This window comes from Oryctolagus cuniculus, chromosome 15 (assembly GCF_964237555.1).
Source record: "Oryctolagus cuniculus chromosome 15, mOryCun1.1, whole genome shotgun sequence".
NCBI lineage: Eukaryota > Metazoa > Chordata > Mammalia > Lagomorpha > Leporidae > Oryctolagus > Oryctolagus cuniculus.
Genome location: NC_091446.1, coordinates 28,926,733 through 28,944,459, shown reverse-complemented (window position 1 = coordinate 28,944,459; position 17,727 = coordinate 28,926,733). Strand labels below are relative to the sequence as shown.

Sequence of the window (17,727 nt, the reverse complement as noted above, 5' to 3'; positions counted from 1 at the left end):
CGCATCGGCCCAGCTCTGGCCTTTGCGGCCATCTGGGGAGTGAACCAGCAGATGGAAGATTCTCTCTCTCTCTCTCTCTCTCTCTCTCTGCCTCTCCTTCTCTCTCTGTGTAACTCTGACTTTCAAATAAATAAAATAAATCTTTAAAAAAGAAACAGACTTTTCATGTTTTACTGAAAATGGTATATTATATTATATGTCATGATGTATTGGGGAGACATGATTTAACTTACTAAGTTTTTTTTTAATTTTTAGGATGAATTATTTATTATAGCATTCTTTTAATCCTCAGGCTAGATGAACTGCAGAAGCAGCTACAAGAAGATATAAGGCAGGGCCGAGGCATTAAATCCCCAATCAGAATCGGAGATCAAGATAGTACAGATGATGAAGATGGCCTCTTGGAAGAACACAGGTATGGTATTTTTTATAATGTATGTATGTCATTTTACAGTTTTTGTTTTTTGGCCGGCACCGTGGCTCACTAGGCTAATCCTCCGCCTTGCAGCGCCAGCACACCGCGTTCTAGTACCGGTTGGGGCACCGGATTCTGTCCCAGTTGCCTCTCTTCCAGGCCAGCTCTCTGCTGTGGCCAGGGAGTGCAGTGGAGGATGACCCAAGTACTTGGGCCCTGCACCCCATGGGAGACCAGGATAAGTACCTGGCTCCTGCCATCGGATCAGTGCGGTGCGCCGGCCGCAGCGCACCAGCCGTGGCGGCCATTGGAGGGTGAACCAACGGTAAAGGAAGACCTTTCTCTCTGTCTCTCTCTCTCTCTCTCTCACTGTCCACTCTGCCTGTCAAAAAAAATAAAATATAATTTTTGTTTTTTTGTAAAATAAATAGGCCTTTGATGATTATTTCCTTCATGAATCTTTACTGGGTTTCTAATCGTCTGTGATGGTATTAAAAGGCAAATGTTAGAGGCAAGTTACGCCTTTTCTTTTGTACTGATTATTGTTCCTTCTCATAAGAGACAAAAATTGGGAGCAGCAAAGCATACTTTTTCTCCGGCTGGTCGTCTAACCTGGGATTAACATTGGACGTAAAGTTTTCTTTGCACCCAACTTTTAAGTACAAAACCATGTGCAGTATAACTATTTGGTATTCAAGTAACATGTTTTATGTTTCAGGGAATTTCTAAAGAAATTTTCAGTTACAATTGATGCTATTCCTGATCATCATCCAGGTGAAGAAATATTTAATTTCCTTAATTCTGGAAAAATTTTCAATCAGTATACCTTGGATTTAAGAGACTCTGGTTTTATCGGACAAAGTGCTGTAGAAAAGCTTATTCTTAAGTAAGTAGAAATTAACATTATATCTTTTTCTCTATAAAAATTATTTTAAAAGACTTCTGACCAATGTAATTTTCCGGTTTCCTAATCCTTTTTTGCCCTTTATGATATTTTACTTAATTATAGGAAGCAGGATAGGAAAGTTGACATGCTTTTATTAGTTAGGATTAAGATCCATAAATAGCAGTGACTGTCAGAGTAAAAGGAGCTTAAACAAGAGTTTATTTCTTTCTTAAGTTAAAGAAGGGTAAGAGGTATAAAGTCTAGGGCCAGTATGTTGGTTTCACTATTCTTTTTCTCTGTCATTCTTTTTTTTTTTTTTATGTAAGATTTTATTTATTTATTTTGAGAGGCAGAGTTACAGACAGTGAGAGGAAGAGACAGCCCTGCTCCAGCTGTTAGCCATCTGGGGTGTGAACCAGTGGATGGAAGATTCTCTCTGCCTCTGCCTCTCTGTTTTTTGTTTGTTTTGTTTTTGTTTTTGTTTTGACAGAGTTAGTGAGAGAGAGACCGAGACAGAGAGAAAGGTCTATCCTTCCATTGGTTCACCCCCCAAATGGCCGTTATAGCTGGCGTGCCACGCCGATCCGAAGCCAGGAGCCAGGTGTTTCCTCTTGGTCTCCCATGTAGGTGCAGGGCCCAAGCACTTGGGCCATCCTCCACTGCCTTCCCAGGCCACAGCAGAGAGCTGGACTGGAAGAGGAGCAACCAGGACAGAACTGGCGCTCCAACTGGGACTAGAACCCGGAGTGCCGGTGCTGCAGGTGGAGGATTAGCCTAGTGAGCCACAGCACCGGCCTGCCTCTGCCTCTCTGTAACTCTGCCTTTCAAATAAGTAAATAAAGTTTAAAAAAAAAAAAGCAAAATTAGATGTTAGTATAGACAAGTAATCTCAACCACAAACCAGATGTTAGTATGGATAAGTAATCTCTACCTAGCTAGTCTGATTTCTCTAGGTACTTGATATCTTAGAGCTAGAGAGATCATATCAGTTCTGGTGCTGAGTTTTACGAAACAGCGTTCTGCAAGCTAGCAAAAGCAGAGGAGGTCCTAAGATTTTATAGGCTCTTTCAACACTGCCAACAAATGTAGCGTTGCCTACTAGACAGGCGTGAAGCTGAAATAATAGATCGCATCAGCTTTATGCCATCAGTTGAATTTGTTTTGTGAGTAACCTGTCTATATTGGTGTGGGATCCACCTACACAGGATGATTCGCTTTTTATTGTCTTGATTGTGTCAGATGTGGTGGTAGTAGAAATGCTTTGCCATGAAAGTAATAGTCATTGATTTCACTTTATTTTTTCAGATCAGGAAAAACAGATCAGATTTTTTTGACAACACAAGGCTTCCTCACCTCTGCTTATCATTATGTCCAGTGTCCTGTACCTGTGTTAAAGTGGCTATTTCGGGTAAGAGAAATGTTTGGAGGGTTATAGTTGCCTGCTACTGTATTTCCCAGTCAAAAGCAAGTTTTTATATGTAATTTTACTTGCATATGCCTAGGAGAAAATTAATATATCAAACCCGTGATTTCAGTGGATTAGAATATACAAAAGGAGTCTGAATGCATTTAAAGGAAATGTTAATACAGATAGTATGCAGGATAGTCAATAAAGTTATATGTGTCTGAGGCACTTCATCACACCAGTAAATCACTGTTACAGTTAGTTTTAGAAAGGATCTTCAAATGCTTACATTCCCTAAATTTTGTTTTATTTCTAGGGGTACCAATATTCATTTTCAGGGATTTTATTGTATACTAATATTTCCCCATTCGTTCATATGTGTGTGTGTGTGTGTGTGTGTAAATCCAACTGTTTCTCTTTTTTCTATTTATATTTTCTACTTAAATCCACTTGAATATCTTAATTTTTATTTTTAAGTGTAACTTTTAAAAATATAGATGATATTGATTTTATATGTAGAGTCCTGGTATTACTCTAGGTACTTTGTCCCTTTAGGCAAACGACATCATTAATATAGAAGTATTGTATCATCCAATTTAGGGTTAAATGCAGTACATCCTAGAAGAGCTAGGAAGCTATGGAGAGGGACTTTTTGACTAGCTGCTACATCAGCAAGTACTATGATGATGCTCAGTTGGAATTAGCCTCCTCCCATATTCAAAGAAGATTATGAATGACAAGTTATTCCCAGGTTGTGAGAGTGTTCCACTTTAATAAAATTCTGAATGTATGAAAAGCATACAATAGAGGAAGATAATTCATGGTATAAGAGAATCCTTTATGATGGTAAATATTTGCTCCAGAAATCTTATTTTTAAAAATATTAATGATATCAGAGAACTGTATCATAAGAAATGAAAAGTAGAAAAAAATGCATGGAGTTTCTATTCCAGGCTTTTTTCTATTTTGAAAGTTTTTTTTATTAATATGAAGAGAAGAGATTTCATGTATTTCTTAGGTACAGTTCTAAGATAACCATACTTCCCCCACTGCCTGCCTCAATCCTCCTCCTTCCTTCCTTCCTTTTTTTTCCTTTAATTTTGCAAACACCTAATTTCGGTCCACTCCATAATCATAGGCTTAATTCATCGATAACCATAATATTCAACAAGTAAAAAGTAAGAAGACCACAGTTCCACCAGAGCTAAAAGCAATCATATCACAAGATGTTTGTTTCATTCCTATACATCTTTTGGATTCTATATTAACTGCCACATATCAGAGAAAACATAGGATATTTGTCTTTTTTGAGACTGGCTTATTTCACTAAGCATAATGGTTTCCAGTTTGATCCATTTTGTTGCAAAAGATAGGATTTTATTCTTTTTTTATGATTGAGAAGTATTTAGAGCATCAGGACTGGAGGGGAGAGTGAGGGAGAGATCAATCTTCCATCTACTGATTCATTTCCCTAATACCTACAACAACCAGGGATGGGCCAGGCTGAAGCTAGGAGCCAGGATTCATCCTGGTCTCCCACATGGGTGGCAGGAGCCCAAGTACTTGGGCCATCTACTACTTTCTCCAAATGGCTGCAATGGTTGAGGCTGGGTGAGGCTAAAGTCAGGAGCCAGGAATTCTGTCCAGGTCTCCCACGTGGGTGGTAGGTGCCCAAGTACCTGGGTCACCTTCCACTGCTTCTGCTTCGCCAGGTGCAGTAGCAGGGAGCTGGATCGGAAGTGGAGCAGCTGGGACTTGAACCAGAGCCTCCATGGGATGGTGGCATTGCTGGCAGTGGCTTAGCCCACTGCATCATAATGCCAGTCCCATCTTTTTATTTTTAAATAATGTAGCTGATCAAGGCCTTTTGTTTTTCTTTAAAATTTATCAATTTATCTGAAAGAGTTACAGAGAGAGAGACATAAAGAAAGAGAGATTTTCCCCTGGTTCCCTCCTCAAGTGACCACAATGGCCAGAGCTGGGCGAGGCCAAAGCCAGAAGCTTCATCTGGGTCTCCCATGTGGGTACAGGAACCCAAGCATTCGGGCTGTCTTCCATTTCTTTCCCAGGCGCATTGGCTGGGAGCTGGATTGGAAGTGGAGCAGCCAGGACTCAAACTGGTGCCCATATGGGATGCCAGCACTGCAAGTGGCAGCTTAACCTGCTGTGCCACAGCGCTGGCCCCTGAAGGCCTTTCTTTTAAGATGAGGTCTAAATCCAGGAGTAACTTTGTCAGTATAGTTCCCCCATTGACCAGTGCTCATATGCTCCCCTTAAGATCCATCTTTCCAGCAGTTTCTAGTGAGACTTTACCCTTTTGAAGAAAGTAGTGTGGAATGAATCTTGGTGCTATGTGAGAGAAGAGCATTTTAGGCTGAGAACAGCCAGTGTTGCAAAGACTGTGAGGCAGCAGCATTTGCTTCCAGTGGTTAGGGGATTACTGTTTGTACCCCAGTTAAAAATTTTTTTTTGAGCTGTGCCTATATGGGATGCCAGCACTGCAAGTGGTGACTTTACCCACTGTGCCACAGCACCGGACCCTAAAATGCCATCTTGAAGTCTGGAGTAGAAGAGCTGGTATTGCGGAACAGCAAGTTAACCCACTGCTTGTGATGCAGACATAACCTGTCTGAGTGCTGGTTCAGGACCCTGCTACCCCACTTTTGATCCAGTTCCTTGCTAATGTGTCTAGGAAAGTAGCAGAGGATGGCCCAAGTGCTTGGGCCCTGCACCCACATTCGAGATCCAGTAGAAGCTCCTGGCTCCTGGCTTCGGATTGACCCAGCTCCGGCCATTGCAGCCATTTGGGGAGTGAACCAGCAGATGGAAAATCTCTCTGTCTGCCTCTGCCTCTATAATTCTGTCTTTCAAATAAATAAGTAAATTTTTAAAAAATAAAATAAAAACTAAGGTAACATTTCAAAGAATCTCATTTTGGGCAAAAGCTAGAGAAGTATTCCAGTATAGACATTCTTTCATTTTTTTTCATATAGTTGTCATTTTTGAAAGCCAGTTGTGTCAGACACTAGAGAAAACAGCAATGAAAAAAATCAGTGTCAGGGCTGGGCACTGTGGCGGAGCGGGTAATGCACTGCCTGCAGTGCAGACATCTCATGTGGACACCTTCAAGACCTGGCTGCTCCACTTCCAATCCAGCTCTCTCTTATGGCCTGGGAAAGCACTAGATGGCCCAAGAGCTTGGACCCCTGCATACTTGTGAGAGACCCAGAAGAGGCTCCTGGCTTCAGATCAGTGCAGCTCCAGCTGTTGTGGCCGTTTGGGAAGTGAACCAGCAAATGAAGGGCCTCTCTCCCACCCCCACCCCCACCCCCCACCTCTACCTCTCGGTAACTCTGCCTTTCAAATAAATGAGTAAATCTTTAAAAAAAAAAAATCAGTGTTTCTGGGGACTCGCGTTGTAGCATAGTGGGTAAAACTACCACTGCCTGTGATACCCAGCATATATAGTTGCCACTTGTGTCCCAGCTGCTCCACTTCCGATCCAGCTCCCTGCTAATGGCCTGGGCAAAGCAGCAGCAGATGACCTAAGTATTTGGGCTCCTGCCACCTACCTGGGAGACCTTGCTGAAGCTTCTGGTTCCTGGCCTTGGCCTTGGCCTGGGCCAGTCCAGGCCATTGAGGCCTTCTGGGGAGTAAGCCAGTGAACAGAACATTTTTTTGTCTCTGTTGCTCCCTTTCTTTCTGTAACTCTATGAAATAAATAAATAAATCTTGAAAAAAAAGTGTTTCTGATATGGCGAAGTCCACATTCTAGTACAGAGGAGACAGACACTAATAAGAGTGAATGTGCACATTTGTAAATATCTGTTATGTCAGATTATAAGTGCCATGAAGAAAACTAAAGTAGGCTAAGGTAAATATGGGGAGTACCAAGGTGAGAGAAAAAGCATCCTTTTTTTATTTTAAAAATTTATTTGAAAGGCATAGTTAGAGATGGGGACAGACAGATTTATTTATTTATTTGAAGGTCAGAGTTAGAGAGAGGGAGAGACAGAGAGAAATCTTTCCACTGGTTCTCTCTCCTATTGGCCACAATGGCCAGAGGTGGGCCAGTCCAGAGCCAGGAGTTTCATCCTGGTCTCCCACGTGGATGCAGGGATCCAAGGATTTGGAGATCTTCTCTTGTTTTCCCAAGCCAATAACAGGGAACTGAATTGAAAGTGGAGCAGCCAGGGACTCAAACCAGTGCCCATATGGGATGCCAGCACTGTAGGCAGCAGCTTTTACTATGCCACCGCACCAGTCTTGAAAGTTTACTCTTTAAAAATCTTTATTTTGGGGGCTGGCGCTGTGGAGTAGCGGGAAAAGCCGCCACCTGCAGTGCCAGCATCCCATAAGGGCGCCGGTTCAAGCCCTGGCTGCTACACTTCCTATCCAGCTCTCTCGTATGGCCTGGGAAAGCAGTAGAAGATGGCCCAAGTCTTTGGGCCCCTACACCGCGTGGGAAACCCAGAAGAAGCTCCTGTCTCCTGGCTTCAGATCAGCACAGCTCTGGCCATTGCAGCCAACTGGGGAGTGAACCAGTGGATGGAAGGCCTCTCTCTTTCTCTCTCTGCCTCTCCTTCTCTCTCTCTCTGTAACTCTTTCAAATAAATAAATCAATCTTTAAAAAAAGAAATCTTTGTTTTGACAGCCAGCATTGTGGCATAGCAGGTAAAGCTGCTGCCTGCAACACTGGCATCCCATCTGGGCACCAGTTCAAGTTCCAGCTGCTCCACTTCTGATCCAGCTTCCTGCTAATGTACCTGAGAAAGCAGTGGAAGGTGACCCAAGGGCTTGGGCCCATGCATTCATGTGGAAGACCCAAAAGAAGCTCCTGGCTCTTGACTTCAGAGTGGCCCAGCCCTAGCCATTGGTGATCATCTGGGGAATGAACTAGTGGATGGAGGGCCTCCCTCTGTCTCTCCCTCTAAACTCTTTCAAATAAATAAATAAATCTTTAAAAAGAACCTTTGTTCTTATCATTTCCAAAGGGAATGCATGTTTAATTATAAAAAATTTAAATAAAATGGATAGATTAAATGTTCTTTCTGTAAACTTACCTGTTTTTTTGTTTTTTGAGAGAGAGCTAGTGAGCTGCCATCCACTGGTTCACTCCCCAAATGCCTGTAATGAAGCCAGGAGCCCAGAACACAATCCAGTTCTCCCACATGGCTGGTAGCAACCCAAATGCTTAGGCCATCACTCCTGCCTCCCAGGGTCTACGTTAGCAGGAAGCTAGAATCAGGAGATTGGAACCAGGACAAATTCAGGCAGTCTGATGTTGGACACAGTTTTTTTGTTGTTGTTGTTTTGTTTTGTTTGTTTGTTTTTTTGACAGGCAGAGTGGACAGTGAGAGAGAGAGACAGAGAGAAAGGTCTTCCTTTGCCGCTGGTTCACCCTCTAATGGCCGCCGCGGCCGGCGCACCGCGCTGATCCGATGGCAGGAGCCAGGTACTTACCCTGGTCTCCCATGGGGTGCAGGGCCCAAGTACTTGGGCCATCCTCCACTGCACTCCCGGGCCACAGCAGAGAGCTGGCCTGGAAGGGGGGCAACCGGGACAGAATCTGGCGCCCCGACCGGGACTAGAACCCGGTGTGCCAGCGCTGCAAGGTGGAGGATTAGCCTAATGAGCTGCGGCGCCGGGCGGACACAGTTATCTTAATCAGTAGGCTGAAGGTCTGCTTCTAAAAAATTTTTTTTTCAAGTAGGCTAAGGAGCTGGGTTTGTGGTACAGTGGGTTAAGCAGCTGGCCTCCCATATCACAGTTTGAATCCTGGCTGCTCTGCTTCTGATCCAGTTCCCTGCTATTGTACCTGGGAAGTCAGCAGAAGATAGACCAAGTGCTTGGGCCCCTGCCACCCACTGAGACATGGATGGAGATCCCTGTCTCCTGGCGTTAGCTTTCTGTTGCTGCCATTTAGGGAGTGAACCAGTAGATGGAAGATTGACCTCTATCCCCTTCTTCCTCTCTAACTGCCTTTCAAGTAAACAAAAAAAAATCTTAAAAAGTAGGCCGAGTTCTCAAATCCAAATATCCAGGAACTGTATTTTGGCTAATGTTTCTAGATTCTTCTCTGCATGCAAAAATTGCTAATCTAATATAAACAGAATATGTGATAGCAGTAAATTATTTCCACTTCAAGAATACAGATATTGGCCGGCGCCGCGGCTCACTAGGCTAATCCTCCGCCTAGCGGCGCCGGCACACCAGGTTCTAGTCCCGGTCGGGGCGCTGGATTCTGTCCCAGTTGCCCCTCTTCCAGGCCAGCCCTCTGCTGTGGCCAGGGAGTGCAGTGGAGGATGGCCCAGGTGCTTGGACCCTGCACCCCATGGGAGACCAGGAAAAGCACCTGGCTCCTGGCTCCTGCCATCGGATCAGCGCAGCGCGCTGGCCGCGGCAGCCATTGGAGGGTGAACCAACGGCAAAGGAAGACCTTTCTCTGTCTCTCTCTCTCACTATCCACTCTGTCTGTCAAAAAAAAAAAAAAAAAAAAAAAAAAAAAAAAAAAGAATACAGATATTAACATCCTTTTTAAAAGTCATCTATTTGAAAGAGAACTCCCACCTTGTTCACTCTCTAAATGCCTGTAACAACCAGGGCTGAGCCAGGCCAAAGCTGGGAGCCAGAAACTCAGTCTTGGTCTCCAACATGGGCGACAGGGACCCAGTTACTTGAGTTATCACCTACTGCCTCCCAGGATGCACATTAGCAGGAAACTGGAATGAAGGGAGGAGCCAGGATTCAGACCCAGGTACTCTGATATGGATACAGGATATGGATTAGTTTCTTAATCACAATGCCAAATGTCTACACCCTTGTTTGTACTTTTTAATGGCTTTATGGTATTCCTTTGACAGACTGTATCATGAATTATTTAACCTATTATCAACTGAGGGAAGTATATTACTCAGTATGCTTTTTTACACATTTATTTATCTGAAATTACTATATTGCACTCCCTCAGGAACCAACACCCCAGCCCCCCCCAAATGATTGTTGGCCAAACCTTGTCTTGTGTGCCACATGTGCTGCCTCCTAGTGGCCGGGATTAATAGCAAACAGTTGAGGAATGACAAAGGCTTTATGCTTAAGTGAAAGCAGAGTTTGTATTATTCCCCTTTACATTTTATTTATTTATTTTCAATTTGTTTGAAATGCAAAAACAGGCCTTCCCAAATACCCGCAATAGCTAGAGCAGGCTAAAGACAGGTACCTAGAATCCAATTCAAGTCTCCCATGTGGGTGGCAGTACTTGAGCCATCATCTGCTGCTTCCCAAGGTGAACATTAGCAAGAAGCTGGGTCAGAAGCTGGAACAAACTCCTACCCTATCCCTTTTACATTTTAAATTTAAGTTTATTATGATCATAATCTGTAGCTCCTAATCAAAAGATAGCAATTGAGGTGTGTGTTCTGTACAAACCCACTTAAATTACTTTCAGGAGCCAGGAGCTTCTTCCAGTTCTCTCACATGGGTGCAGGGGCCCAAGGACTTGGGCCATCTTCTACTGTTTTCCCAGGCCGTAGCAGAGAGCTAGATCTGAAGTGGAGCAACTGGGACTTGAACCGGCACCCATATGAGATTCCGGTACTGCAGGCAGCGGCTTTACCCAATATGCCACAGCGCCAGCCCCAGACTTCTTTCTGTTTAGCACACATGCTCCTCCTTTCTCTCTCTCCTCTGGCTTTTGGTCTACCTTTCAAATAAAATTTTTAATAAAATAAAAATCTAAAAATTTTATTTTCAATTTGAGATTTTGTTCCAAAATATCCTCTAAAAGTAATAATAATTATATATTTCTATATCTAAATTTCTGTACTTTAAGACTGACTAGAGGGGCAGATGTCGTGGCACAGTAGGTTAAGCCACTGCTTGAGATACCCACATTCCATATTGGAGTAGAAGTCCCATCTCTGCTTTCTGTCCAGTTTCCTACTAATGTATATACCCTTGGAGACTGCAGAAATGGCTCACTTCCAAATAAATAATTTTTTTAGATTTATTTATTTATTTGAAAGGCAGAGTTACAAAGAATCTTCCATCTGCTGATTCACTCCCCAGATGGCAGCAACAGCCAAAGCTGGGCCAGTTTAAAGCCAGAAGCTTCTTTCAGGTCTCTCACATGGGTGCAGGAGCCTAAGGACTTGGGCCATCTTGTGCTGCTTTCCCAGGTGGATTAGCGGGGAGCTGGATCAGAAATGGACTCAATCTGTTGCCAGTATGGGATGCCAGCACCGCAGGCAGCAGCTTTACCTGCTCTTCCATAGTGCTGGCCCCTTAAATATATCTGAAAAAAAAAATCAGCATTTGTCACACTGAGTAGGATGTTTAATCTCTCTGAGACTATTTGATCATATGTGTGATGAGTACTGCCTCATAAGCTTTTGAAAGGTTTTTCTTTTTATTAAGTTTTATTGATAGGGCTGGAACCACAGCTCACTTAGCTAATCCTCCACCTGCGGCGCCAGCACCCCGGGTTCTAGTCCTGGTTGGGGCACCAGATTCTGTCCCGGTTGCTCCTCTTCCAGTCCAGCTCTCTGCTGTGGCCTGAGAAGGAGGATGGCCCAAGTGCTTGGGCCCTGCCACCCACATGGGAGACCAGGAGGAAGCACCTGGCTCCTGGCTTCGGATCGGCACAGCGCACCCGCTGTAGCAGCCATTTGGGGAATGAACCAACGGAAGGAAGACACTCTCTCTCTCTCTCTCTTTCTCTCTCTCTCTCTCATTCACTGTCTAACTCCACCTGTCAAAAAAAAAAAAAGTTTTATTTTTATATTTGAAAGGTAGAGTTACAGAGAGGCAGAGGCAGAGAGAGAGAAGTCTACCATCTGCTGGTTCACTCCCCAAATGGCCGCAACGGCCAAAGCCAGGAGGAGCTTCTTCCAGGTCTCCCACGCAAGATAGGGGCCCAAGGACTTGGACCATCTTCTACGGTTTTCCCAGGCCAGAGCAGAAGGCTGGCTTCGGAATTGGAGCAGCCAGGACTCGAACCAGCACCCATATGGGATGCTGGCATTGTAGGCGGCAGCTTTACCTGCTACACCACAGTGCCAGCCCTGCTTATTGAAAGACTTAAGTGAAATATGCAGAAATCACCTTAAATGTAGAATAAATGTTCATGTTTTCTAATAATCTTATTATTTATGTGCTTGACAGATGATGTCAGTTCATACAGATTGCATTGTGTCAGTGCAAATTTTAAGTACATTGATGGAAATAACAATTAGAAATGGTAAGTCTGAATTTGCTGTGATGTACAGCATGAATTGATTGCTATTATATAGCCTCTTTATATTGATGAATAGTACAATTTTTTAATCAAAAAGTCTTTAATAAGGAAACACCAATCAAAAATACGTTTCTGCATTTTTCTAGCTGCATTAAGAAAAGGGGATAAGATCTTGTAAGCGGCAACTCTTGCTGCTACTTACCAAATCAGGGTTTACTGTACAGGGGAAATAGCAATTTACTTTGCTAGATTTATGTATTGATTTATGCAGTTAATTTTAATTGGCTTATTGGTAAGTACTGATAATGGACTAAAGCAGACTGGAAGTATTCATTGCGATGACTTTCACCTTCAAGAGCCCTTATAATAAAAACAGTGTTGTGATTTACCTGTTTCACTTGTATTATGGACTGGATTATAAAGGTACCAAAAATCATAAATCTTCATGTGTTGGTAGTATTTCAGATTTTGCCATTGTTATTTTAGTCATTTGAAAATGTGTTACTTCCTTTTGAGTTAAACTCTTTTATCCATCACTCTGAGCTACTTATTATTTATGAGTGTCATTTCCTTCACATTTATTTGAAAATCTATAGTTCCACTGGTCACTATAATTTAACTATATTGTTAGTGTATCATTAACTGTCATTTCTATAAAATCATTTTAAGAATCATATTTCACATGCAGTCACTTTCCAAATGTGGGTTTATACATCAGTGGTTTTGAGTAAAATATTTTGTTCTATTAACCAGATACCTTTAGTGACTCACCAATTTGGCCCTGGATTCCATCATTATCTGATATAGCAGCTGTGTTTTTCAATATGGGGATTGATTTTAGATCTTTGTTTCCTCTGGAGAATCTTCAGCCAGACTTCAATGAAGACAATCTGGTGTAAGTTTGCTTTTCATAACACCAAAAGCATCATTTTAAACAATTCAAACATAACAGCTAATGTTAATTTAGTTAGTTTTTTTTGTTTTTTTTTTTTTTTAAGATTTATTTATTTGGAAGGCAGAATTACAGAGAAGCAGAGACAGAGTGAGAGAGATGTCTTCCATCTGCTGGTTCACTCAACTGGCCGCTGGGCCAATCTGAAGCCAGGAGCCAGGAGCTTCTTCCAGGTCTCCCAAGCAGGTGCAGGGGCCCATGGACTTGGGCCATCCTCTACTGCTTTCCCAGGCTATAGCAGAGAGCTGGATCAGGAGTGAAGCAGCCAGGACTCCAACCAGCGCCCATATGGGATGCTAGCCCTGCAGGTGGCAGCTTTACCCACTATGCCACAGTGCTGGCTAATTATTTAGCAAATTTAATATTTGTTCTTGATTTTTAAGAATCTACCATCCACTGGTTCACTCCCCAAATGGTTACAACAGCTCAAGCTGGGCCAGACTGAAGCCAGGAGCTAGGAGCTTCTTCTGGGTCTCCCACATAGATGCAGGAGCCCATGTACTTGAGCCATCCTTCGCTGTTTTTCCAGGTGCATTAGTAGGGAGCGGGATGGGAAGTGGATCAGCTGGGACTTAAACTGGTACCCATAAAAGAAGCCAGCATTGCAAGTAGTAGCTTTCCCCCATACGCCTTAGTGCCGGTCCCTAGATGCATTTTTTTTTTTTAAGATTTATTTATTTATTTTAAAGGCAGAAGCACAAATAGAGAGAGAGACAGAGTTTTTCCGTCTGCTGGTTCACTCCCCAGATAATCGCAACAGCCAGAACTGGACCCATCTGAAGCCAGGGCCTCTTCCTTGGGTCCAGGGGCCCAAGGACTTGGGACATCTTCTGCTTTTCCAGGCCATAGCAGAGAGCTAGATCGGAAGTGGAGAACCTAGGACTCAAACCGGCACCCATATGGGATGCTGGCATTGGCATTGCAGGTGGTGGCTTTACCCACTAGACTATGGCACCAGCCCTGCTAGATACTTTTTTTTTTTTTTTTTCTTTTGGACAGGGAGAGTTAGTGAGAGAGACAGAGAGAAAGGTCTTCCTTTTCCTTGGTTCACCCCCCAAGTGGCTGTTACAGCCAGCTTGCTGCGCCAATCCGAAGCCAGGAGCCAGGTGCTTCCTCCTGGTCTCCCATGCAGGTGCAGGGCCCAAGCACTGGGGCCATCCTCCACTGCCTTCCCGGGCCACAGCAGAGAGCTGGACTGCAAGAGGAGCAACCAGGACAGAATCCGGCGCCCCGACCGGGACTAGAACCTGGGGTGCCGGCACCGCAGGCGGAGGATTAGCAAAGTGAGCTGCGGCACCGGCCTAGATACATTCTTAACATGTCTTAATCTAAAAGCCTTCAACATGTTTAATAGAGAAATGATAGAAACAGCCCTTTAAAATTTTTTAGTTTTTAATTTTTTGAGAGGCAGAGACTGTTCCCATCTGTGATTTACTCACCTAAATGCCTACAACAACCAGGGCTTGGCCAGAACCAAAGCCAGGAGCCAGGAACACAATCTAGATCTCCCATGTGGATGGCAAGAACCCAAATTACTTGGTCTGTCTTCATTACCAGGAAGCTGGAGTGAGGAACAGGAGCCCAGAATCAAACTCAGACACTCTGATGTGAGATAGAGATGTCTTAACTGCTAGACTAAATGCCTCCTCCTAAATTTTTTTTTGTAAAGTTAATAGCTGTCCATTATTATTTAACTCCTTGGGCAGTATTCACCAAAGCACTTAGACAAGAAAATAAGAGACGTAAGAATTGGAAAGGAGTTGGTAAAAGATTGTTTATTTGCAGAAGTGATTTAGTCTATGTATAGAAGCCTAGCAGTCAACTGAAAAATGATGACAAATAAGAGAATTTTATATAAATTCCAGGGTAAAAAAAAACAATAAAGAGAAATCAAGATGCCTCAGACATCTTAATTATAACTAGTTAAAAAATACAGGGCTGGGCAGGCACTGTGGCACAGTGGGTTAACGCCCTGGCCTGAAGCACCAGCATCCCATATGGGCGCTGGCTGTAGTCCGGTTGCTCCTCTTCCGATCCAGCTCTCTGGTATGGCCTGGGAAAGCAGTTAGAAGTCCTTGGGCCTCTGCACCCGTGTGGGAGACCAGGAGAGAGAGATCTGTCTGCTGGGTTCACTCACCAGATGACCATAACAACCAGCGTGGGGCAGGCTGAAGCCAGGAGCCAGGGGCAACATCTTGGTCTCCCATGTGGTAGCAGAAGCCCACAATACTTAGGCCATCCTCCGCTGCCTTTCCCAGCCATTATCAGGGAGCTGGAGTGGAAGTGGAGCACTTGGGACTCAAAACTGATTCCATAGAGGGTGCCAGCATCAAAGGCAGCAGTTTTACCCTCTACGCCATAATGCATGCACCTGTTTATTTTTAATTAAACAGGGATAAGTGTTTAGCCTCGCAGTTAGAACATAAGATACCCATGCCCAATATTGGATTGCCTGAGTTCTAGCTCCAGCTTTGGATTCCAGCTTCCTGCCAGCACATACCCTGGTGATGATTCAAGTAGTGAAACCAAGCCCTTACCCCGGAATCTTTTGATGTAGACTATCAGTGTCTCTCCCTCAGTTTGCAGTTCCTCTGTCTTCTCTTTGATGATTACAGGTCAACCCCTTACTAAAGATTAACTCACTACTTTTTTATAAAGATTTATTTAATTGTTTGAAAGGCAAAGTTAGAGACAGATCTTCTATCTGCTGATTGACTCCCCAAATGGCCACAATAAGTCAGAGCTGGGCCAGGCCAAAGCCAGGAGCCAAGAGCTTCATCCAGGTCTCCCACATGGTTGGCAGGGGCCTAAGAACTTGGGCTGACACCCACTTCTTTCCCAGGCACATTAGCAGAGAGCTGGACCAGAAGTAGAGCAACCAGGACTTGGACTGGCACTAATATGGGACACTGTTATCACAAGCAGTGACTTAACCTGTTGCACTGCAACGCAAGCCCCTGACTCACTAAATTTAAGGAGTGGCATAAGAGTAAGACCATTCGTGTAAGACAGAATCACTGAAAGTCAGAATTATCAAGTTATCCCAATTCTAGACTCTAGTCTGAGAGCTTAATAGAATCTCTGCAGGCCCTAATCAGACAAAGTAATAGCCAATCTACTTGAAGACCCCAGCACAGGCAGAAGCCCACTTGCCATTACATAAGAAACACTCTTGGAGCCAGCATTGTGGTGCAGCAGGTTAAACTGCTGCCTGAAACACCACACAGGCATCCTACATGGGCGCTGGTTTGAGTCCCAGCTGCTCCACTTCTGATCTAGCTCTCTGCTAATGCACCTTTTTTTTTTTAAGATTTATTTATTTGAAAGGCAGATTGACAGAGAGAAAGATTTTCTATCCCCTGGTTCACTCCTCAAATGACCTCAACAGCCAGGAGCCAGGAACTTACTCTGAGTCTCCCACATGGATGCAGGGGCCCAAGTACTTGGACCATGTTCTGCTGCTTTCCTAGGCGCATTAGCCGGGAGTTGGATTGGAAGGCAGGACATGAACCAGAGCCATATGGAATGCTGGTGGCGGTTTTGCCCATTTTGCCACAACACCAGCCTTTAAATGAACCTTTCAAAAAGGAAGAAAAAAAAAAAAAACCTTGGCCTCCTGTCACTAACCGATCAAAGGAAGGCCACGAACACTGTGGATCAGAGACCCACACATGCAGTGCTCAACCCTTACTTCAGTCTAAATTCACCACCCTTAATCTCCTGGGGAGTTCGGAAGTCAAGTGATAGTTGCCTGATTCCTTGCTCTGTGAATTGCAAAATGAACTGCTTTCACTATCCCAGCGTCAGTGATTGACATCCTACACATTTTGGCAGGGCAGACCAGGTCTAGGGATTCTGCAACAGATTCCACCCATTGGGTTTACCTGTGTTCAATAGTGGTAGTTGGGTCCCTGCTACCCATCTGGGAGACCTGGATTGAGTTCCCAGTCCCTAGCTCTGTCCCTGGGACAATTAAGGAGTAAACCAACAAATGGAAATATTGTGTTGTTGGTTTTTTTTTTTTTTTAATTAAAACCATACATCTTTTGAAAGCCAAATTAATGCATGTCCTCTCCCATGAAATTTCATAGCTAAACTCAACCAGAATTGGAATACTTAGCATTGTTTCTTTAGGACATTCAAAAGACTTTTACCTATTAGGAGCTCTTTGTAATTGCAGCCACTTCCTATGCAGGTTTCTGACACCAGGGACAACTAATACATAGAGAGAGAAATCAGATTAAATGTTTGCCTCAGGAGCCGGCGCCATGGCGCAGTAGGTTAATCCTCTGCCTGCAGTGCTCCCATCCCATAAGGGCACCGGTTCTAGTCCTGGCTGCTCCTCTTCTGATCCAGCTCTCTGCTATGGCCTGGGAAAGCAGTAGAAGATGGCCCAAGTGCTTGGGCCCCTGCACACACGTGGGAGACTGGGAGAAGCTCCTGGCTCCTGGCTTTGGATCAGCACAGCCCCAGCTATTGCAGCCACTTGGGGAGTGAACCAATGGAAAGAAGACTTCTGTCTCTTCCTCTCACTGTCTGTAACTGTACCTCTCAAATAAATAAACAAAATCTTAAAAAAAAAAAAAGTTCGCCTCAAATGGGGGCAGCAGATTGACTTGGCTCTGGCATGAAGGGGCTTTTGGGTGATAGAAATGTTCTTAGAAGTTGTTGATTTGGATAGTGTTTAACTGAGTGTACATTTAGCAAAATACAATATGAGTGTTCCTTATTGTATGTAAAGTATACCTCAAGAAAACATAGTTTAAAATTTTTTTCATTTCTTAAACAGAATAATTATTTTACACCTAATTTCACATTGCTTTATTCATTTTTC

At 43.7% G+C, this 17,727-nt stretch overlaps 1 protein-coding gene across 5 annotated transcripts in view; it reads left to right on the top strand.

Moving 5' to 3' along the window:
- The window catches only part of SLF2 (SMC5-SMC6 complex localization factor 2), a 64,739-nt gene that overhangs the window by 30,780 nt on the left and 16,232 nt on the right, over positions 1–17,727 (top strand). For all 5 annotated transcript variants that reach the window (XR_011382323.1, XM_008270365.4, XM_008270364.4 and 2 more), the window contains 5 exons: positions 293–415; positions 1,134–1,301; positions 2,607–2,709; positions 11,869–11,944; positions 12,695–12,836. Coding sequence is in view for 4 of the 5 variants with exons in the window: in XM_008270365.4 (XP_008268587.2) it covers positions 293–415; positions 1,134–1,301; positions 2,607–2,709; positions 11,869–11,944; positions 12,695–12,836 (612 nt within the window). In the remaining variant the exon portion in view is untranslated. The remainder of the gene's footprint in view (positions 1–292; positions 416–1,133; positions 1,302–2,606; positions 2,710–11,868; positions 11,945–12,694; positions 12,837–17,727) is intronic.